The 22767-nt window shown below is 38.7% G+C and overlaps 1 protein-coding gene across 1 annotated transcript in view; it reads left to right on the top strand.

Moving 5' to 3' along the window:
- trpm1a (transient receptor potential cation channel, subfamily M, member 1a) overlaps positions 1 to 22567 on the top strand; it is a 28553-nt gene extending 5986 nt beyond the window's left edge. Inside the window, exons 2-27 of the mRNA XM_036585902.1 lie at positions 696 to 775; positions 1198 to 1387; positions 2292 to 2505; positions 2610 to 2734; positions 2886 to 3057; positions 3713 to 3887; positions 4044 to 4167; positions 6070 to 6142; positions 7589 to 7689; positions 8051 to 8224; positions 8855 to 8989; positions 9961 to 10011; positions 10289 to 10429; positions 10924 to 10953; positions 11103 to 11392; positions 12458 to 12686; positions 12783 to 12914; positions 15181 to 15318; positions 15712 to 15840; positions 15931 to 16182; positions 18206 to 18380; positions 18888 to 18908; positions 19031 to 19175; positions 19839 to 20044; positions 20155 to 20287; positions 21144 to 22567. Of these exons, the coding sequence (XP_036441795.1) occupies positions 696 to 775; positions 1198 to 1387; positions 2292 to 2505; positions 2610 to 2734; positions 2886 to 3057; positions 3713 to 3887; positions 4044 to 4167; positions 6070 to 6142; positions 7589 to 7689; positions 8051 to 8224; positions 8855 to 8989; positions 9961 to 10011; positions 10289 to 10429; positions 10924 to 10953; positions 11103 to 11392; positions 12458 to 12686; positions 12783 to 12914; positions 15181 to 15318; positions 15712 to 15840; positions 15931 to 16182; positions 18206 to 18380; positions 18888 to 18908; positions 19031 to 19175; positions 19839 to 20044; positions 20155 to 20287; positions 21144 to 22332 (4824 nt within the window). The 3' untranslated portion in view covers positions 22333 to 22567. The remainder of the gene's footprint in view (positions 1 to 695; positions 776 to 1197; positions 1388 to 2291; positions 2506 to 2609; positions 2735 to 2885; positions 3058 to 3712; positions 3888 to 4043; positions 4168 to 6069; positions 6143 to 7588; positions 7690 to 8050; positions 8225 to 8854; positions 8990 to 9960; positions 10012 to 10288; positions 10430 to 10923; positions 10954 to 11102; positions 11393 to 12457; positions 12687 to 12782; positions 12915 to 15180; positions 15319 to 15711; positions 15841 to 15930; positions 16183 to 18205; positions 18381 to 18887; positions 18909 to 19030; positions 19176 to 19838; positions 20045 to 20154; positions 20288 to 21143) is intronic.
- The last annotated feature ends 200 nt before the right edge of the window (positions 22568 to 22767 follow it).

The raw sequence follows: 22767 nt of genomic DNA, 5'->3' as shown, positions 1-22767 counted from the left end.
CAGAAAAACATATTCTTTAGTTCATGAGTTCATTAGCGGTGGTGCATTGCTTCGAGGGGCAGCTCTCTGTGTTGACTTGTTTTGGATGATTTCTGTGTTTGTAATTGTAAAGTTACGAGAGCAAATATGCTATGACTTTATTGGTTTGAAGTCTGCTTCATCTCAAAAACAGACTAAGAAGGGTCTTGATTTGAGACTTATTGATTTGACGCCTTATGCTCGTTTTTTATTTCAACCATTAACATTGAAGCTTAGCTGTATTTAACTTTATATGTATGAGATGTCTGTGTATGTAAAAGAAAGAGAGCGATAGAGTAAAAAGGAAATATAGGAGGCATAATGGGGTAATCTGTTTGCACGTGAGCTTAATCTCCCATTATCTAGCATGAAGAAATTTATTTCCAGGAAATGCCAAATTAATCACTATAATTACTATATTATCATTCACATGCACAGATATTTTTTTTCCTAGATTGTAGCACTGTTTTATCCTGACCTGGTGGTTATTGAGGATTATAGGTGAGCTAAAAGAATAAATAACATGGAAAAATCCAAACAATATAATGCAGTAGGGTGGTAGTGCACAGCATGAGCTTTTTGTTTTGTTTGTTTGTCGGTTTGCTACAGGTTTACAGAGACCAAAGTGGTAATATGAACAGAATATACACATGCCAGATTTTTTCCGTGTTCTGCAGGCCCAGAAGGCATGGATTGAGCGGACCTTTCAGAAGAGGGAGTGCATTTACATATTCCCCAGCAGCAAAGAACCAATCAAGTCAGTGTTCGGTTTCATTTGTTCAATTCTATGTCCATTTTTTATAGAATTACCAGATATATATGCTGTGCATACACAACTCACAAGACACAAGTGTACCCCAGAAGTACCTTTTGAAGTGAACTTTGCTTTGGTCTCTAAATTATTATAAATTCTCCACGGTGCCTAGTCTTTGTGGGAGACATGACAGAATTAAAACATTAAAAGCTAAATCCTGCCGTACCATAGAGCTTTAATCCCTCTCAGAAATCCTCCTGAAAGATATACATGCTCCAGAGTAGCTGGAGCTGCCCCAGTTTGGGTGTTATGTCGGCACCATTGCCACATGACTTTAGCAACCCAATGAGTTTTTATAGATTGAGAGTTTTCTATAATTATTAATTGACGTAAGGCTCATCCCTTGCACCTTATGACTGTTGTAGATGCAGTTGTGGTCAGCTGTTGAATCAACATACGGCCATTCCTCCAGCCGCCACCAATAAGAGTGCAGAGGAGGGTCAGGTTGAGCCTCCACAGGAGAGATGGTCTGTTGTGAAGCACACACAGCTCATGCCCACCGATGCCTTTGGTATCATCGAGTTTCAGGGAGGAGGGCATGCCAACAAGGCAATGGTACCAAAAGCTTTAAATGTTACAGCCATAATTGAAGAGTTTTGTTCCAAAACGTATTATAGACCACTTTCAAAAAAATGTTTCCCATTATTTACATTGTTGGGAATGGACTTTACATATACAAGAAATACCAATGCTATATTATAATTATTACCACATTTTTAGAGAAAAAAAGGGGGTTTCCATTGCATGTCAGTTTTAATTCATTTTAAAACCTGTTATATCCACAACTGTTACAATTCAATATACAGCATTTTGAAATTAAACTCTTCAATTCAAACCGATTAAAGATGGTGCTAGAAGCTTTTAACTCTGCCTGCAAGTCTTGGTTTCTTGATTTAAAAGGTGCCATATTCTACATTTTTTGTTTTTTGAGGTCTACACAAGACATGTGCCTTTAAATGAACAAAAACATTCATAATTCATTTTTACATTACCATTTTTCAATCTCTTTTTATCCTATAGAATTAAACAGGCTGTTTTGTTACAGTCCATTTGAAACTGATAATGTAAATGATCTCTGTGTTCATTGGATGCCCTATATTGTGCCTCATTCACAAATCCTCCTTATAACTTTATCGTGAGTGGGTAGGGCTAGTCTGCTGTAGGCTGGATAGGCAGATATGTAAATGCATTGGTTTGTGACATAAACTAAAGCAATGGATTCAAAACGGGCTCTTTTTATAGCTTTGTTTCCATGTATTGACAGGGGATGGATGGTACACTTCAAAACTTCAAGCAAACTACATTAAACTTTTTTTTTTATCAAATCAAAAATGATTTTTTTTTGTCCATTATATGGTCCGTTTAAACCTGAAAGTCAGGACAAGTAAGTTCATGGTATTGCTATGTATGCATTAATGCTAGGAGGTACTAATTAGCTTTGATTTTCTCTGTCCATCAGTACATCCGTGTGTCTTATGACACTAAGCCTGATAACCTGCTGCATCTGATGGTGAAAGACTGGCAGCTGGAGTTGCCCACTCTGCTCATCTCAGTGCACGGTGGCCTGCAAAACTTCGACCTGCAGCCCAAACTCAAGCAGGTGTTTGGGAAAGGCCTGATCAAAGCCGCGGTCACCACTGGAGCTTGGATTTTCACAGGAGGAGTCAGCACTGGTGAGTCCCTCTCTACATTACAGCAATATTGATTTGTGTTCAATGATCATCTGCTCTATAAAGCTTAATCTGTGTACCTCTTTTCGTCATTTTGCCATGGATAGGAGTGATCCGCCATGTAGGAGATGCTCTAAAAGATCATTCCTCAAAGTCGCGTGGTAGAGTCTGCGCCATTGGGATTGCACCCTGGGGTATTGTGGAAAATAAGGAGGACCTTACTGGTCGAGATGTAAGTCTGAACTTCAAAGTCCTATACAACAGCTCCTAAGATCGCACATTATTTTCAAGGAAACCCATGTTTTGTCTGTAGAGAATTTGGCCCCTGGAATGTACGCTGAGGTACTTTTATGAATGCTTTACCACCACTGTGGTATTTTCAGGTGACTCGGCCATACCAAACCATGTCCAACCCTCTCAGCAAGCTCTCAGTGCTTAATAGCAGCCACTCTCATTTTATCCTGGCTGACAATGGCACTCACGGCAAGTACGGTGCTGAGGTGCGCCTCCGCCGACAGTTGGAGAAACACATCTCCCTGCAGAAAATCAATACACGTAAGTCGTAGAGCAATCCTGATCTTATGCGCTCTTAAAAGGTTAAAGTTCTACACTGCAAAAAATGATATATTGGCAAGAGAAATCATTTTATATCTAGTCAGTATGTCTAATATTTCTCTTTTTGAGATTGTTTTAGAAATAAGATTATTTCACTTGTTGCTAGACATATTTTACTTGTTTTAAGTCTTTGTTTTAAATCTAGTGAAACTGTCTTGATGACAATGATCTAAAAATGAGTATTATTATTAAATACATTGATGTTTTCCTTACGAAGCCAAGAACCATTTAGGAAGCTTCATTTTTAAGAGTTTAATCTAGATGACTTTACAGAAGACCACTGAACACTATTTGATGTACAATGGGAATCCTGAGAAAGCATGATGAGAACATAAAATAAATGCATGCTTTTGGCATCTGTGAGTGGTGGATAGTGCTGGATTGTCCTGTCTGTGACCTCCTGGGTTTCCCTTTGTCATCCTATGCCTGGGGCTCCTGATGAGGCAGGGACAGCAAAGGGAGGCCCAGCTGTCATCCCATACTACATCCAAATTCCATCCAATTAACCATGTACCAAAAAAGGCAAAGATTTGGTCCATGGCCAAACGAATCACTATTTTCCAAAAAGTGATGAGTAGATGTGTTGTGTCTATAGGTCTGGGGCAAGGAGTACCTTTGGTGTGTCTGATTCTGGAAGGGGGACCCAATGTCATCACCATTGTGCTGGAGAGCCTGAGAGAAGATCCTCCTGTGCCAGTGGTGGTGTGTGATGGCAGCGGCCGAGCTTCGGACATCATCTCGTTCGCCCATAAATATGCAGAAGAAGATGGGTGAGTCATGTGTGAATACAAACTTGATACCTCAGCAGTGACGTGACTACCACCAGTGCAGGCGGCATATAGCGTGGAGGGCCCATAAGATCCTAGTTATGCCATTGTACCTTAACTACATCGTCAACTCCAACTGGCTTTTTTCTTGAATTCCAGCCTGGTCAATGACAGTGTTCGAGACCAGCTTCTGGTGACTATTCAGAAAACCTTCAACTATAACCGTAATCAGGCTCAGCAGATCTTCCTCATGGTGATGGAGTGCATGAAGAAGAGAGAATTGGTGAGTAAATGGAAAGAGGACCATAGACCTTATAAACAATATAGTACTGTTTGCAGTCTTTTAATGAATATGTTCTTTTGTTTATAGTAACACTTTCTTGTACTGAGCTGCAGACCCAACAATAAACATTGCTTTCATTTACATGTTGTTTCACTGTCATTCTGCAACTGCATTTCACTCTTCATTACACAGTGTTTCATAAATCACAAACTGCTTTTAACATCATTTCCCCTATTAAGCCTCTCCATAAGCACCCAGACAAAAACATTAGTCGCTATCGTCTTAATGACAGTGCCAATCCTGTCAGGTACAGATGACGCTCATCTCTTGAAATCCTGTCCATTTTGCCTCACTCTTCAATTAACTTCGTGCTTCCTTCCTGAGCAGAACACTACACTGACATTCCCATTCACATTCCAGGGTGGCAAATATAGAGTATCTGTATGTGAGTGGCCCCCAGCTCTAAACTCCTGCCTTATATCCTTACATCTTTCATTAAACATCTCAAGAAAAACTGCAGAGAATTCATTCTAAGATAAACACAGAAGACCAACTTCTACCCAGAACTCCAGCACTCAAAGGTCCCATTTTCAAGTGTACCTCTTTTCCCTTTCACAATTTTTGTTAGTCATCCTCTAGCCCTTTATCAGTGGTCAGTTTCTGACCATCAGACTGCTGTTGGCTATATTATTTTGGTTGGCAGATTACTTTCAACTTAGCAGTGACACTAAGGTGTTTAAAAAACACAGCAAGTACTGTGCCTGATACATTCATACCAGTGCAAATTGTGGTCTCTTGCCATTGTAGGACAGGGAGGGGGGCGGCGCTGATGAATTGTGCTGCAACAGATAATAATCAGTAACTGTAAACCTACAAAGTGCATCTATATTGTGGGTGGACTTTTGTACACCCCCTATATTTCCTCACTTCCAAAATATAATTGCTATATATTGGCCCCAAGAAGTATTTGAACACTTTAACCTTTTAATCAGTGGCAAACTCTGAAGTTCTCTAGGTTACATCAAACTGATAGAAGACTCTCTATGTGGAGAAACCCTGGATGGGAATTCCAACCAGACTGCACTCTGTGTAAAGCACAGGTGGAAACGTCAAAATCTGTGGCTGTTTTTCTCACAGTGATGTGGGTGAACTTGCGTTGGTTAACAAGATGAACAAAGGCTTTTTGGATGCGAACCAGCAGAAGTGTGCAAAGAAACTGCTCTAATGATAACGATCAGCAGACCAGCTGCCTAAATGGTTGGTTTAACACTTTGTTTCCCAATGTAATATTTTTTTAAGTGTGGCACAAATGTCCAAATACTTTTGAGGCCACTATATTTTAATGTATGTGATGTCTTGGTGCTGAAATTAAAGATATAAATTCACAGCCTAAAAGTTAAAGATGTATATGTGGTGCATGTGCTGAATCATTAATTTTCCATAAGGTTACGTGATATTACAGTCACCATCAGAGTGTGTCATTTGCACACATCAGTAATTAAAGGACTGAAATACAATCAGATGTGTTATTGATGTTATTTTCCTTTACAGAGTAAGGTCCAGCTGAGTACAAATAAATACTGAGTATTTAATTACTGTATGATACTTATTTTCATTTCTGTTTAATCATCCTCATCATCATCTTTAACTGCTGTCCAGATAGGGTCGCAGTATTTCTGTTTGATGTTGTGTTTTAATGAGTTCACAATCAGGTCTTACTGACAACAGCTACCAGTTTACAGAATGAGCTTTTGAACAAGTAATCAGACTGGAACATGCGAAATGCCTCAACAAATCATGTGAAAAAGAGTTGCATTATTTTTGTCCAGCAAATGAGGTCCTATGGGCCATATGCAACTGGGCTACTCTTCATATGCCTCCCGCTTCCACATTTGCTCTTAGATTACAGTGTTCCGAATGGGCTCTGAGGGACAGCAGGACATTGAGATGGCAATCTTAACTGCTCTGCTCAAAGGTAAAAAAAATGGAAGATATTGGCTGCTTTTTGTAATTAGAATAATTTACACATTAAAGCCTGTATGTTTAAGTTCAAGGTGTAGAACATGAGTGGGTGAAAACATGATGCTACATACAGTCAGGTCCATTTTTTGTAATTCTGCCTCTATACACCACCACAATGAATTTGAAATTAAACGTTTAAGATTGAAGTATAGACCTTCTGCTTCAATTCAAGGGGTTTAACAAAAATATTGCATTTAATACATTTAAGAATTGCATTCATGTTTTACATAGTCCCTCCATTTTTACATGCTCAAAAGTAATTGGGCAGTTGATTGATAAGCAGTTTCTTGGCCAGGTGTGGCCTGTTGTCTCATTATTTTAGGACAAATTGAAATAACGAGGAGATAAAAAGAGAAAAAAGTCTTGAGTTTATTTCAAGTGTAAATATACATTTGGTAGCTGTCCATGGGAGCTGTGGTCATATGTGGTCCAAAGAAGTGTTGATGTAAGTGAAGGGGGCCATCACTAGGTGGAAAAACCAAAACTAACCTATCAGAGAGATGTTAGGAGTGCCCAAGTTAACAATGTGGTACATTCTTAAAAAAAAAAGAAATGCACTGACAAGCTCAGCAACACCAAAAGGCCTGGAAGACCAGGGAAAACAACTACAGTGGGTGATTGCAGAATTCTTTCCATGGTGAAGAAAACCCCCTCCACAATATCTGTTCAATATCTAAGTCAAGAACATTCTAGAGGAGGCTGGTATATCGTTGTCAAAGTCTACACTCAAGAGGTGCCTTCAAGAATGTAAATATGAAGGGTTTACCTCAAGATGCAAACCACTGGTAACACTCATGAACAGAAAGGCCAGGTTAGACTTTGCTAGAAAGCAAAGTCTGTGAAGAGTATAGAGAAGGAAAGACCCACAAACAAGCAGCAAATGAAGACAGCTGCAGTAAAGGCCTGGCAAAGCATCTCAAGGGAGGAAACTCAGCGTTTGGTGATGCCTATGGGTTCCAGACTTCAGGCAAAGAATTTAGATCCAAGTATTAAAAATTATCCTTGTATTTATAATTAGTAGTTTATCCAATTTTGAGCCTGTGAAAAATGGAGAGACTATGTAAAAAATGTCTGCAATTCCTAAACAGTTAATTAATTATTAATTAATTCATAGTTTTTGTTAAACCCCATGAATTAAAACTGAAAGTCTACACTTTAATTACATCTTGACTGCTTCATTTCAAATCCATTGTGGTGGTGTACAGAGACTCAATTACAAAAATTATGTGATTGTCCAAATACTTATGGACCTGACTGTACATATGGCTAGAAAGAAATTAATCTCCTTTGTTCATAATAGTAAATAATTTTGTTGCATTTGATTGTGGTAAAAGAACAAATTTGCATCTAATGTTTCCTCTTAGATTTTTTGATGAGTTTGTCTGTTTCGTGTTTTAAGGTACAAATGCTTCAGCCCCAGACCAGCTGAGTCTGGCCCTGGCTTGGAACCGTGTGGACATTGCTCGGAGCCAGATTTTTGTTCATGGCCAGCACTGGCCTGTGGGTGACATCAGGAGTTAGAGCACACATACACATACATTGTGCATTTCATTTTAATACAGAAAAATCAACCTCAGCAGGAAGCCAACCTTAAATAAACAAACCTAAAATAAAATAAAATATGAAATGTCTGTGCCATAACCTTCGCGCAGGCCACATTTTATGTTTTGTTTTGTTTTTTTTATGTTAAATCCAGCAAATAAACCATAATTGTGCATTAAAATGTAGTACTGTGTAGTACAGTAGGGTATTTATTTTCGCTTTTCACTTAGAAAACATGTCATTTGACCAGGGGCACCTACTTTTTCATATGACTATATGTCAAGACATTGCTAACTGGAGGTGTTTTATATCCGTTCAGCCTGCTGGTTCTTTACCCACTTCGGGTGCCCCACCACAAGAGAGGCCCAAAAGCCCATCAGGAACTCGTGCCAGCAAGGGCAAAGCAGCTCGGGCCAAGAAGGGCAGAAGAGGAAAACCTAAACCCGAACCACCTGAGGAGACAGACCCCAGAAAACTAGAGCTGCTCAACTGGGTAACAACCCACTTCACACTGTCCTGTATTAAGTAGCGGTGTCAATCTTAGACCTCACAGGTATTCAGTTCATTTACAGTTTTTCAGGAACCAATATGATCCATCATGAAATGTCAAATTTCACCACAATTACGTTAGTATGATTCTAAATTATTTGTAGATACAAAACACATCATGGACTTTGCTGGTAACTCACCAGAGACAATAATTTGAAATCATTCATTTATTCACTTTATTTGCTCACTCCAGTTTGAAGATACTCCACAGAGAAGCTTGATGCTTCAACAAGAGTAGTACTTCACAGCAGTGACACTGTGTCTTTGTTTTAAAAACATTGTAAATACACAAATGTGATTGATTTTGATATTGAAATATCCATAAGACTTCATAAATGATATCCAGCTAATGGGGATGCAGACATTAACAACAATACATTGGCCTGTATTTTACATCTGAAATTAGCCTGAGAAAATCTTTGTGGTAAAAAGGAGTGTGTATTTAATTTCATTATAACTGATCGTAGTCCATTTTTACATTCCAAATTGATGCAGTTGAATCACCACCTTAGCATCAAGGTGTGGGTTTTCTTGTTGTTTCTCATGTGTGAGCTTGTGTGTTTGTGACTGTCAGGTGAACTCCCTGGAGCAAGCAATGATGGATGCATTAGTGCTAGACAGGGTGGACTTTGTGAAGCTCCTGCTCGAGAATGGTGTTAACATTCACCATTTCCTCACCATTCCACGTTTGGAGGAGCTCTATAACACAGTGAGTGCACACATACATACAATGACAATATTATTAGCAAGTACAATATAATTGGACAAAAGGCCCCAAATTCCCCATTCATGCAGCTTAGGGGATGTTTATGATTTATACTGTGTTACTTTCAGCTTTTCCCATGCAAAATGTGTGCATTTAGAGTCATTCTGCCATTGCAGTGGCAAATGGTGCCCACAACTTTGAACCTGTGAAAATGAGCTCGAAATAAGAAAAAAAGGCACACAAAGCTGATGTCTGTGTTTTGTTGATTCCATCCCTAAATGAACCAACAAAAACTATGATAATTCTTCTCTTTTAATGTTTATTTTAGTGACATTTAGTCATGCTGTGCTGAAAAAAGTATTATTTTTATGTGAATCAACAATTTTGATGCTGTTTTTCAGTTTAAATTGTAAACATTATTATGTTAAAATGATTAAAGTTATATAAATATAATTTAAGTTTAATTATAAATCATGTCCCATACTTTTTTTGTCAGTGATGTTACAGTAACAAAAATCTGCAAATCAAGTTTTTTTGTGGTGATATCCCAAAAATATAAAGTCTAACTAGGAGAAGTCCACAGTTAGTGAAATCTCTTTCTGATCAATTTGGCTGAAATACTGAGAGCTCCCTGTGCTGCAAAAAGATTATGTCAATGGTGTTACATGAAACATTAAGTGATTTTAAAATTAAAATAAAATGACAGCTTCATTGCAGTATTGTACTTTTCTAGATACACTGTGACCTAAGTGAAACTAAAGTGGCAGTGGATTTTATTTTCTGTCAGTGGTGTTAAGGTTAATGGTGTTGAAATTTTACTGTGTTCTTAAACACAACAGACTACGTTTTACAAAACATCAATTGCATGTTTTGTCAGGGGGATGGTGGGTAGGTGCCGGGGTAAGTGAAAGCATGTGGAGTTCCTAATGCTTTTCCCTGTCTGCTCTCTTCCATTAACTGCTTTTGTTCTACAGAGGCTGGGGCCAACTAACACACTGCATTTTGTGGTCAGAGATGTTAAAAAGGTACATACTGTATATTTAACAACTCTAGCATTCTGTGTGTTTTGTGCCCATGTGTGCTGATGTAGGTGTGTGTGTGTGTGTGCATGTCAAAGAGTGAGTGTTAAAACAAGTCAGATTTATATGGCTAAAAGCAAGCAGTTCTTCTAGCGAACCCTCTCCAAACCTTTCAGCAGCTTAATTTAAGCCCCAGACTGGGTGCTTGTTTTTTTGATGATAAGTTGATATAATGATATAGCAACAATTTTGTAATGTTCCCACAATATCGTTCCATTTTCAGGGAAACCTCCCTCCAGATTACCAGATCACCCTGATTGACATTGGACTGGTTCTGGAGTTTCTTATGGGTGGAGCATATCGCTGTAACTATACCAGAAAGAGCTTTCGTACCCTCTACAATAATCTGTATGGTCTAAAAAGAGTAAGTGAACCTATATGTTCAGTCATAAAAAAAAAAAAAATTTGGCTCAAAATCTAATTTCCTCTTACCTCAGATGAAGTTGATCAGCCAAGACATGTTTGGTGTCTAAAATCTGTTTTCAGGTTTGAACTGGAGCTAGAAGGCTAATGTAATCAAGAGCTAATGTATACTTACAGCCACCATGTTAACACTTTGCAAACTCCACACTTGCACCAAACCATGTTAAGTAATATAATGTAGTTTTATAAATAATCGCATGTAATACGGAGTCAAAAACCACATGCAAGTCTATTTGAGATTTTGTAGCCTCTTTCTTCTCTCTCTCTTTCTCTTTCTTTTAGTCAAACCACCACTATAAGACTAGAGTTTACAGTTTAATCAATGTTTTCTGAGATAAACCCAAATTTCACGCAGTCCATATCTAATCTTTACACAGTTTGTAAAAATGATTTTAATAAGGGTCAACATTTACCAACTTCTCTGTGTCCTTACAGCCCAAAGCGCTCAAACTTCTGGGCATGGAGGTATGAGACTTGTATTTATTTTTTCTGTCATATCCATCACTTGTTAGACATATCCTTAAAGAATAGTTCAGTTATGTTATTGGCATGTTTAAAATCAACTTGACTTTATTGCTGATCTGACTCCTTCTGCTTTCCTCCAACCCCTACAGGATGATGACCCACGTCCTAAAGGCAAAAAGAAGAAGAAGAAGAAAGAGGAGGAGATCGATATTGATGTGGATGATCCAGAGGTCAGCCGCTTTCAGTACCCCTTCCACGAGTTGATGGTGTGGGCGGTGCTGATGAAGCGCCAGAAAATGGCACTCTTTCTGTGGCAGCGGGGTGAAGAGGCCATGGCCAAAGCATTGGTGGCCTGCAAGCTGTACAAGGCAATGGCCCACGAATCTTCTCAAAGCGAGCTGGTGGATGATATTTCTCAGGACTTGGACAACAATTCAAAGTGAGGGATCACCCCTACACATAGAGCCACATAATGAGCTGTACAGTACATTATTGTAGAACAGTAGAACAGTCTTCGTCTTGGTCCTGGAGTGACCTTGCTCTGCACATTTTAGTGTTATTCCTGTTTCCAACATACTTGATTCAACAAATCGGCTAATAGCCACACACTTCCTGAGTTTAACTGTATGTGCTATATTAGGGAAAACACTAATCTGTGCAGGCAAAAGCACTCCAGGATCAGCGCTGAGAACCATCTATCACCATCCACTTTATTAGAAATGTCTACCTTATACTTCCACTCTCTGCCCTGCCTATCTTTTTGGTCCACTATATAGGTGTACAATTACATATTGTAGCCCAGTGGGTGTCAAACTGGTCTTCAGGGACCCCCAGACAGTCCAATTCCCAACATATACAGATATACAGCAAAAATATGGACTGGTGGAGGTCCCAGAGGATGGGTTTGAGAACCACTGCTGTTGACATGCATTATTTCTCCATCAATGATGAATGTAACCCATTCATCATTGGTTTCTGACCACTTGGCTGTTATTGACCAGATATTGTTTGGGTGGTGGACCATGCTCAGCGCAGCAGTCACAGTAGCAATGGTAGAGGCATTATATTGGGTGTTGCATTGGTATAAGTGTATCAGAAGTAGCAGCATTACTTGGGTTTTTACATGTCAGCATCACTGCTAGGTTGGAATGATCCACCAACCAAAGTATCTAGCCAAAAATGGTTGTTTGTCAGAAACTGACCACTGATGAGTGATTAGAAACTGGTATCACAAATTGTCCATGGCAACAGATGGTCTATAGTCACTAAGGGCACACCAGCAAGGTGAAACTATGAGATATTTCTAAAAGGGAATGGGAAAAATATATTGATAATATAATATTGTATGTTAATAATGGTCATGGTTTTTTAACCAAGTTATGCTTGGTTTTGAACAGATAAACCTAAAAATGCTGACTATATTAAAAAAGGATAGAATTTTTCATTTTACATTACACTATTTCTCTTACAACCTCTCTCACTCTTTCTCTCATTTCTCTCTTAGAGAGTTTGGCCAGTTAGCATATGAGTTGCTGGATCAGTCTTACAAGCATGATGAGCAGGTGGCCATGAAGCTGTTAACCTACGAGCTGAAGAACTGGAGTAACTCCACTTGCTTAAAGCTGGCTGTGGCAGCCAAACACAGAGACTTCATTGCCCACACCTGCAGCCAAATGTTACTCACTGACATGTGGATGGGCTGCCTGAGAATGGGCAAGAGCAGTGGCCTAAAGGTATAACACACATGTACACACTTAACAAAAAAATTAAAAAATCATTAAACAAAGAACAGCATGCATTATATATGATCAAATGTGTGTGATTTGCAGGTGATTCTGGGCATCATATTTCCTCCTGCCATTCTTCTGCTGGACTTCCGGATAGGGGATGACATGTCTTACCATGGCTCCAAAGAAACAGAGGAGGCAAAAGAAAAGGAGGAAGATACCAAATCCAACAAGGTAAGAGAATGAAAATACACAGTAACAAATGTCCTCATATCAATTTGATCAGTGAGCATGACAGTGTTGACTACATCAGGGGTTAAAATAACACTAATTATCTTTTATTTGTCACACACGAGATGACTTACTACACAAATCACAAAGAAATTACCACATTAAAGGATATACATTCACAATCCAATTTATTAAAAAAAACACTTATTTTAGACTTTCAGTTACTGGCCACTTTATGAGGTTACTTACTTTATGGATACTTTATACTTACTTTGTAGTCATACGGTTACAGTCTATAGCCCATCCAGGGGTGCTGCCAGGGATTTTGGGCCCCATGAAAAGATATCAATCACCACAGGCCATGCCAGTGTGGGGGCAACAGCAGCGTAAAACTAAGCGCAAGCTTGGCTACATAGTTGATAGTCAGCTGGCTTTTTTAAACAATAGCCAGAGGCTTCAAAATTAGCTAATATTAGCGTGTTAATCCCTCAGTGTACCGAAAGCTGAAAAATGGACACTCACTAACCCAAATCACAATTTTGATGGTATTTGAGTATCTTTATTACAGAAAACAAACACAACACCACACAAGAGTTGTAGCCATATCTGAAAATGAATTGTGGAAAAATGATTACAGTGTTTGAATTCTTATCATTTAAATTATTTAATCTTATAAATCTTGTAATAATACAAAAAGAAATTCCCACAGACTCATTGTAGTTATGCCAATTGACATGTCAATCAACACAATGCTGCTCACCTATGTCAGGGGGGTAGGGCTGGTTAATTGGTAGGGGTGTGAGGATGGGGACACAGGGCTGCTGAGCCTGGAGCTGCATCTGTTGGGCCTAGTAGCAGACATTTTTTGGATATGTTGTTACTCAAAACACAGACTCACTAGATGTTTACTTTTTGCCCAAAGCAAGAAAAGAAACCATTCATTTTATAAGTACATTGTAAATTAAATATTCTATTAATGACGCTAGGTTAACTATTTAATGTTGAAAAAACATACCTAATGTTCTTATAATATTTTAGGGCCCCTTGTCTGTCACAGGCCCTCAGAATCATCCTAAACCCCCCCCACCAATTTCTCAGCTAGCCCCTACTATGGTTGTCAGTGGTTAGTGTCTATCCACTGCTGACCAGACTTTTTTGGGTGATGGCCAGTAGTGGACACAAATCATGTATTTGAGTTAGAGATACCCAAGGTAAAATATTACTGTAGTAAAAGTAGAAGTCCTCCCTTGAGACCTCCACTTGAGTAAAAGTACAAAAGTATTTTTCCGCAAATGTACTTAAGTATCGAAAGTAAAAGTACTAAAAGATTAATTATGACTCTAATGTCCTATTACCATTTTTGTAACAAGACTCTTGCTTCATTAACTCATTTTAGGTGAAAATACCCTAGTGTCACTCTTGGTAAACAAATCTTTTAATAGAATGTCATTAATTAGTCTGACGCTGATGTACTATAAAATGAAATAGTGATGCCAGTCACAACTGCATATGTGTACATATTTCTATATTGTGGTCTATTTACACAAAGTTAGGTTAGTTCCATCATTAATGTTGGAATAGACACTCCCAAAATTTTATGCTGCTGCACTGACGTTGAACCGTATACTTGAAATGGGTCGGTGTGTCCAACAGGTCAAAACTAAGTGCATGCTGTGCCCTGATTGGTGTGCTGCTTCACGCTTCTTTTTTTTTTACTTGTTACGTTTTTTGCACACATAAGCCAAAAGGAACGATGGATTTCGAATAATGTAGTGGAGTAAAAAGTAAGATATTTGACTTTGAAATGTAGTGGAGTGAAAGTAAAAAGTCGCCCAAAATGGAAATACTTCAGTAAAGTACAGATACACAAAAAAACTACTTAAGTACAGTAACGAATTACATTTACTTAGTTACTGTCCAGCACTGGTGATAGCCCATTCTAAACCAAGCAGTGATGTTGAAAGGATTGTCACATGGTATTGTGTGGGGTGCTGGTATGAGTTTGCTGGCATTTTTCCAGTGCCACTGCTTGAGAGCTGTCTGCCATCTAAAAATGTCCAGCCAAGAGCAGTTCTTTGGTCAGAAACAAGTAACAAAGGGCTAAAGAATGGCTAAAACAAACTGTTCATGGCAACAGATGTTCTATAGTCAATTGTGTACATTTGCAAGGTGGGTCTACAAAGTAGGTGTTTCTTATAAAACTAGTAAAGAGGAAATAAATTATAGAAATAGGATAAGGTAAATCTGAGTGGATGTTAATATCTTTTAGGATGGAGCTGTGAACATGGATGCAACATCCAAGAAAGGCGACGAAGAAGATACCAAAAAAAAGCACAAAAGAGTGCCTGTTGGGAAGAAGATTTGTTATTTCTATAATGCCCCATTTACCAAGTTCTGGTTCAATACGGTATGTGATATTCCACAGAGTCTGCAGAAATTGCTCTAGAATTATCAAGTAGTGATTTTAAAGTATCTTCAAAATATTTTCAGTCTATCTCAAGAGAGACCTATACAAAATATTTTAATGATTATACCTTACAAATCCCGAAGTGACAGTCATTTTCATGTACCAGATGTATAGATCTATTGCATGCAACCAACCAGGGCTGGGTTTTCCAAAAGCATCTTAAGACAAAGATGATTTTTTAATTGGTAGAGCAATCATAGCACAATGATCTCTCTACCAATTAATATAATCTTCACCTTAAATGCTTTTGGGAAACTGGGCCCAGACTTGTGCATGCAATAAGTACTGCATAAACTTATGCATATAATATGCTACTGTGATCATGTTTCACAGATTGCTTATCTTGTGTACCTCATGCTGTATAATTACATCATCCTGGTGAAAATGGAGCGATGGCCATCACTGCAGGAGTGGATCGTCATCTCTTACATAATCACTTTGGGACTGGAGAAAGTTAGACAGGTGAAAGCTAAGTTTGTTTTAAAATATATGGGAGCAGCAGAACAATATAAGAATTAAGAGGCAAGAGTCTGATACGTCTGTATTTGTTAGATCCTCATGTCCGAGCCAGGGAAGCTGAAACAGAAGATCAACGTGTGGCTAGAAGAGTACTGGAACATCACTGACCTGGTTGCCATTACCATGTTCCTTTTGGGCCTGCTGCTTCGGCTACAGAACGAGCCTTACATGGGCTACGGGCGGGTCATCTACTGTGTGGATATCATCTTCTGGTACATCCGGGTCCTTGATATCTTCGGCGTGAACAAGTATTTAGGACCATATGTCATGATGATTGGAAAAATGGTGAGCACTGAAAGTAAAGAGGTAACTGATGGAGAAAAAAAAGAACCTCTGTTTTGTCCACCCTACTTTGGCTTCCAGTTAAATTTCCACATTCATTAAAAAATGGTATTGCTGGCACAAATATGGCTTAGCCTCCTTTTATTCAAATCCTTTAAGGAGGCATTTCAGCCTAAAACCAGTGTTTTGTATCTTTTTTTGTCATTTTTTTTAGTAATGCATTAATTATTTAGCATTGTATCTCTCAGCCTCACTGGTTCATGATTTTATATAGTTTTTTATGTATCATTCATCAGTTTTCTCTTAATACAGTACCCAATCATGCATTATGTATGTAAATACAACCATTGGGAAGCCTTACAGCATTTAGGAAATCCTGACTGCTAGCCTAGCCACACAATCTAGCTGTACTCACACCCCAATATGGTTTTTCAAATGTATCTCCCACCTTCACGATTCATCACCAGAATGAAGAGAGAAAAGAGAGGTTGGAAAAATAGTTTCATTTTTAGAACATGAATGTATGCGAACATTATAAAATAATAAGATTAAAAAACGTAAATAACAAAAAAGTATGATCTATAAAAACATCACAGACGTTTGCTTTCAGAGACTAGGACCTATGAATTACTCTGCATAGTAATAATTATTTTTCATCTACATTACAATGATATGCTTTTAGTCTACAATCCCATTTCCAAAAAGGCAGGGACGCTGTGCAAAATGTAATTAAAAACAGAATGTAAATGTGAAAGTTTTTTTTAATATATGCCCATTTACAATTTGATATTAGCAGTAAGTTTCAAAAAAGTTGGGACAGGGGCAACAAAAGGGGGAGGGGGGTGTTGGGGGGGGGGTCACCACTCTGTGAAAGACTGTGAGGGCAAACAGTACAACAATTTAAGAATAACTTTTATCAACATAAAATAGCAAAGACCTTGGGAATTTCATCATCTTTGGTATATAATATCATTAAAAGATCCAGAGAATCCAGAGAAGTCTCTGTATGCAAGGGACAAAGCCAAAAACCAATATTGGATGGCTGTGATCTTTGGACCATCAGGCAGCACTGCATTAAAAACAGGCATGATTCTGTAGTGGAAATAACTGTATGGGCTCAGAAACACTTCTGAAAACCACTGTCTGTGAACACAGTTCATCACTACCATGCAAAGAAGAAGCCATATATAAACAGCATCTAGAAATGCTGCTGCATTCTCTGGGCCCAAGCTTATTTAAGATAGACTCATGTGAAGTGGAAATGTGTTCTGTGGTCTGACAAATCAAAATTTGAAATTCTTTTTGGAAATCATGTGTCTCTCAGGCTAAAGAGGAGAGAGACCATCCGGCTTGTTATCAGTGCACAGTTCAAAAGCCAGCATCCATAATGGTATAGGGTTGCATTTGTGCACATGGCACGGGTGACATGCACATCTGTGAAGGCACCATTAATGCTGAACGACATATATACAGGTTCTGGGGCAACATATGCTGCCATCCACATGACATCTTTTTTAGGGAAGGCCTTGCTTATTCCAGCAAGACAATGCCAAACCACATTCTGCCCGTGTTACAACAGCATGGCTCCATTTTCAAAACTACAGCAATTGGTCTTCTCAGTTCCCAAACACTTGCAGAGTATTGTTAAATATGTTGTCTTTGTACTATGTTTAATTAAATATAGGGTTTAAATGATCTGGAGATCATTGCATTTTGTTTTTATTTACATATGCCCCAGCTTTCCAACTTTTTTGAAAATGGGATTGTAGGTTTAATTTAGACACAGCTGTTTAAACTTGACTGTTCCTGATTTTCTTCTGTTCATCTGTTTTTTTGGTATCTTTTATTAAATGTTCATTCTTTTTAAGCTTAATTTTTCATATATATTTTTTTAATATGTACATTTTTACTTCCTTTTATTGTATTCATATTTTTAGTACAAAAGGTGCTACATAAACAAACTTGAGCTGTGTTAAGCTGAGATGATGTGTGTGTGTGTGTGTGTTTGTGTTGGTGTGTGTCTCAGATGATTGACATGCTGTACTTTGTGGTGATCATGCTGGTGGTGCTGATGAGTTTTGGCGTGGCGCGACAGGCAATCCTGCATCCAGACGAGGAGCCAACATGGCGCCTGGCCAGGAACATCTTCTACATGCCCTACTGGATGATCTATGGAGAGGTGTTTGCAGACTCGATAGACCGTAAGACTAGAATTCATAGTAAGATTCCGTTTCCTGATTGATGGACGAATGATGCGTTCCAACTCCATTCTAGCCCTTCATGTGTAATTATAGCCCTCATGAGCCATGATTTCTAAGGAAAGCCTCAGACATTTTCACCATCTTACGACTCATTCCATTCATTGTCCTCTGAATTGTGTGTTCTGGACTGGGTGTGTGATTGTGACCTTCCTTGCTCCCTCTGTTGGTGTCTTGAAATACTACACTTCAAATTTTTTACTAGTCAATGATGGTTTGAGCTGCTATGTCATATTAAGCGATGTTATATTACTTTTCATTTTAACACTTGTAATTAACTTTGTGTTTAAAATGCATCTTTGTTTTTAAAGTGTTGTATATATGTTTAGGCAAAACTGTTTCTTAATGTCATATGGTAAACCCAGAAATTGTTCTAATTTTCTCTTTTTTTTTATTCTTATAATTCTTTTAATTTCTTATAATGTTTTCTGTGCTTACCACAACAATAAGTCTATGCAATGGAGATAAACCGTAAGTATTATTCCACTATGCAATCCCTTCTGTAGAAACTATAGTATAGTATAAGTATAGTAAATAATCAGATAGGAAGGTCATGTCAAAGTGGCAATCTAAATGAGCTTTTCTTTCAAAAGCACCCTGTGGTGAGAATATGTATGATGAGGATGGAAAGAAACTGCCACCATGTATCCCCGGAGCTTGGCTAACACCTGCCATCATGGCCTGCTACCTGCTGGTAGCCAACATCCTACTGGTTAATCTGCTCATCGCTGTATTTAAGTGAGTAAAAAAAAAAAAAATTATATACTGGCAAGAAATTACCAGGAACTTGTCTATAGAAAAGTCAACTGTCATTGCTTTATTGGAGTATTCTGTTAAGGGGCCCATATCATAAAAAAAAATCATAAAAAGTACCTTTTCCACTCTAGTCCTAGGGTCTACATATGGAAATTAAACAACAAAAACATAAAAAATAAAGCAGCCAATCAGAACAAGGGTCTTTTTACACTCTTAAAGGCACAGTATCTATTTTATTTTAGGGGGTTAAAGACAGATTGGAAAATGGTGTGTACAATTAAACTATAACTGTTCTTTTAAAACCACAAAAATGTCATAAGTGGACCTCAAGGGAAAGAAATAAAATTAAAGAAAAATGCACGATATGTACAATTTAAATAACAGTACATATTATTTGCATATAGAAGATAATTCCTTCAGATTGTATATCAAATATTCTGTACATTACAGATTAAATTTAGTTTTGTTCTGTTAAAAAAATCCTTTAATTAAAAACTATAATTTATGAAGCATTTTTGTATTTATTTAAGAGCTATCTGACCAGATCACCATTCAGTGACTTAAGTTAGCTATGTATGGACATCAACATTTTGTCCAATGGCTATCCTGAAGGCAACACACCTAACTTGATGTTGTTCTGAACAGCAACACATTCTTTGAGGTGAAGTCCATCTCGAACCAGGTGTGGAAGTTCCAGCGCTATCAGCTAATCATGACGTTCCATGACCGACCAGTTCTTCCTCCTCCCCTCATCATCTTCAGCCACATCTACATTGTGTTGAAGCGCTTGTGCTGCCGCTGTAAGAAAAAGAAAAAGGAAGGTGAACTGGATGAAAGAGACCGTGGCCTCAGTAATTCATTTCCTATTCCTTCTCATTGCTTATTATTACTGTTTGTAATAGTTTATAATATTCTAAAGATTCGCAGTAGGTTTAATTTGTTAAAATCACTTTTTTTTCAGAACTGATTCTGAGTCCTGATGAGCTGAAGAACCTGTACGAGTTTGAAGAGCAGTGTGTGGAGGAGTACTTCAGAGAGAAGGAGGACGAGGAGCAGTCATCCAACGATGAACGCATTCGAGTCACTTCAGAAAGGTACTTAGCTCAAACTAATAATACAGGGGTCTTTTCTCCAAGTTTAAGCCTATGTTCCTTAAAAGACTTGAGCAGAAACATAACATCTCACTCTGACCATCTTCTCTGGTTATGTGACTTGCAAGAAGGAACTTACTGACTAGCATTTGAAACATATTCCTCCTCTCCAAAAAATGGGAGGGTTGATTCCAGTTCAGAAATGCAACATGTTCAGGAGATATGCTGGCTACATCCAGACCACCTATATAGCTATAAGTAAAACTGAACAGAGACAAGGATGCCACCGTTAGTTTGACCAAAAATCAAATTTATGCAGATTTGTTTGTTTCTTTGGTTCTGCACCAGAGCTATGAGGTGAATGTAGCTAATAAGGAATGGAAGCTTATATCTCCTATTTTAGCATCATGCTGCACAGCTAAATCCTCACACACTTGCCTAAATTTGTCAGGTTGTTGTAATCTCAGATCAACTTAATGTGTGACACTGTGTCACATACTGTGATCTGTTATCTAAAATTATATGTTAAATTAATGATTATATGTCAATATCTCGTATAAAATGACATGTTTGAGGTAGGTGTGTGAGGATATAGACTTTCAGCATAATGCTAAACATTAGCTCATTAGCTACTTTCACCTCATAGCATGCAGTCTGCAAGATTTGCAGTCTTCTACACAATTTTCTGTTAAATATCCTGCATGTTTTCTGTTTTTTCCTGACATTGAACAATTAATAACTTATACTTAGTGGCTGTTTTTAACTGGAAATTAATTAAATGAAAGAGTGATCTTCTGTACAGTACTGTATGTGTATAATATAGTACATTGTGCTATATTGCTATTGTTGTGGCACACAGGGTGGAGAACATGTCTATGCGTCTGGAGGAAGTCAATGAAAGGGAGCATACCATGAAGGCCTCTCTGCAGACAGTGGACTTGCGTTTGGGTCAGCTAGAGGAGTTCTCTGGCCGTATGATGCGTGCTCTGGAGCGCCTGGCTGGAATTGAACGCTCTGACCTGGTTCGGACACGATCTGGTGGCTCGAACATGGGCGATTGCTTCCTGCGCCGCCAAAGCAGCATCAACAGCAATGATGGCTACAGCTTATACCGCTTTCACTTGGATGCTGAGGAGCGCACAGCTTCAGAGGAGGTCATGGGTGAGCACCTGGGGCAGGGGAGTCCTGAAAGGCATGGCAGCCTGTGCGGAACTGAGCCCCTGCTGCCTCCACAGGGGGGCGTCCATTCTTTTGGCACCACTCTGGATGTTCATCCCCTACAGCAAAGGAGACGCTCTACCTCCAGCGTGGATATTCTCATTTCCCCCTGCAATCCAGGATTGGGGCAGGATTCTCAAGGCCCAAGACTGACCTCCATTCACTCGGCAAAAGATCCACATTCCCTGCTGGACGCAGCACTGGAGCGAGCCGGTGTCATGGTAGGGAAGACAAGGCTGGAGACAGTGGTTTCCTATCCTCTAGAGCGGGCGCAGTCACTTCGGCAGTATCCCGCCGGGGGGCTAAGAAATTCACTTTCACCAGAAAGTAGGGCCTGGAGCACCATGGTCTATTCACCAGTGGGACAGCCAAGACTAGGAATAGAAGGGGACGCCTGGGCATCAGAACCCTGCAGCTTACAGGATCAGGTGAGCAGGTCACCAACAACTGGTCGTTGGACCCCTCGCTTTGAATACAAAGTTCATCCCTGCCTGTTTGGACACATGCCCAGAGTATCTGCAGAGAAGCTTTCTGAAGTAACGGCAGGGTCAGGGGGAAGAGAGGACAAAGAGGATGGACGAGGAAGAGAGGTGATTCAAACAGATGAGAAGGAAGTGGCAGACACGGATAACTTGTTAGTAGCTGAAAACAGAACGTACCCGGCACTCAGATCGAAGAGTCTGAATACTAACCCTCGGAAGATGAAGGCCCGAGGAGACAGCCTGGAAAAGTCTCGAACAGCCTGCAGTGTAAAGGACCTGGTGGGAGCTTTTGAGATTAATTCGAATGACCATAAACCTTCTGCAGAGAGAACAACCTCACAAACTTGACCCTGAACAATAGTGAATGACGTCCCACAACAAGCAATATCATTTACTTAATTTTATAACTGTATAGTTTGTAAGAACAAACTTTGGACCTAATATGGAACATAAAAGTGAAGGTTTTTAACCATGCTATGATATTCTGAAGAACAGTTTTCCTTCCCATAAAGTCTTAGCCCATATATATTACTGAAGCATATTAAGATGGAAAATTTTCTTAGATTATTATTCATTAAACATATTATATTAGATGTTATTTTTTGTTATAAAATATATTTTTCTTAAAAGAAAAAGGGATGATAACTACCTCTGTGTGATCATTTTTAACAATAACAGTTATCATGTAGTGAAATAAAATTATGCTTAATTATAATTACACCATGAAGCTATCTCTTATTTTGGAATGTTTGATGAAAGAAAAGCATTAAAAAATCATAATTA

Source organism: Colossoma macropomum, unplaced genomic scaffold (assembly GCF_904425465.1).
Source record: "Colossoma macropomum unplaced genomic scaffold, Colossoma_macropomum, whole genome shotgun sequence".
NCBI lineage: Eukaryota > Metazoa > Chordata > Actinopteri > Characiformes > Serrasalmidae > Colossoma > Colossoma macropomum.
The sequence above is the reverse complement of the archived record's forward strand: the minus strand, read 5'-3'. Positions and strand labels throughout refer to the sequence as shown.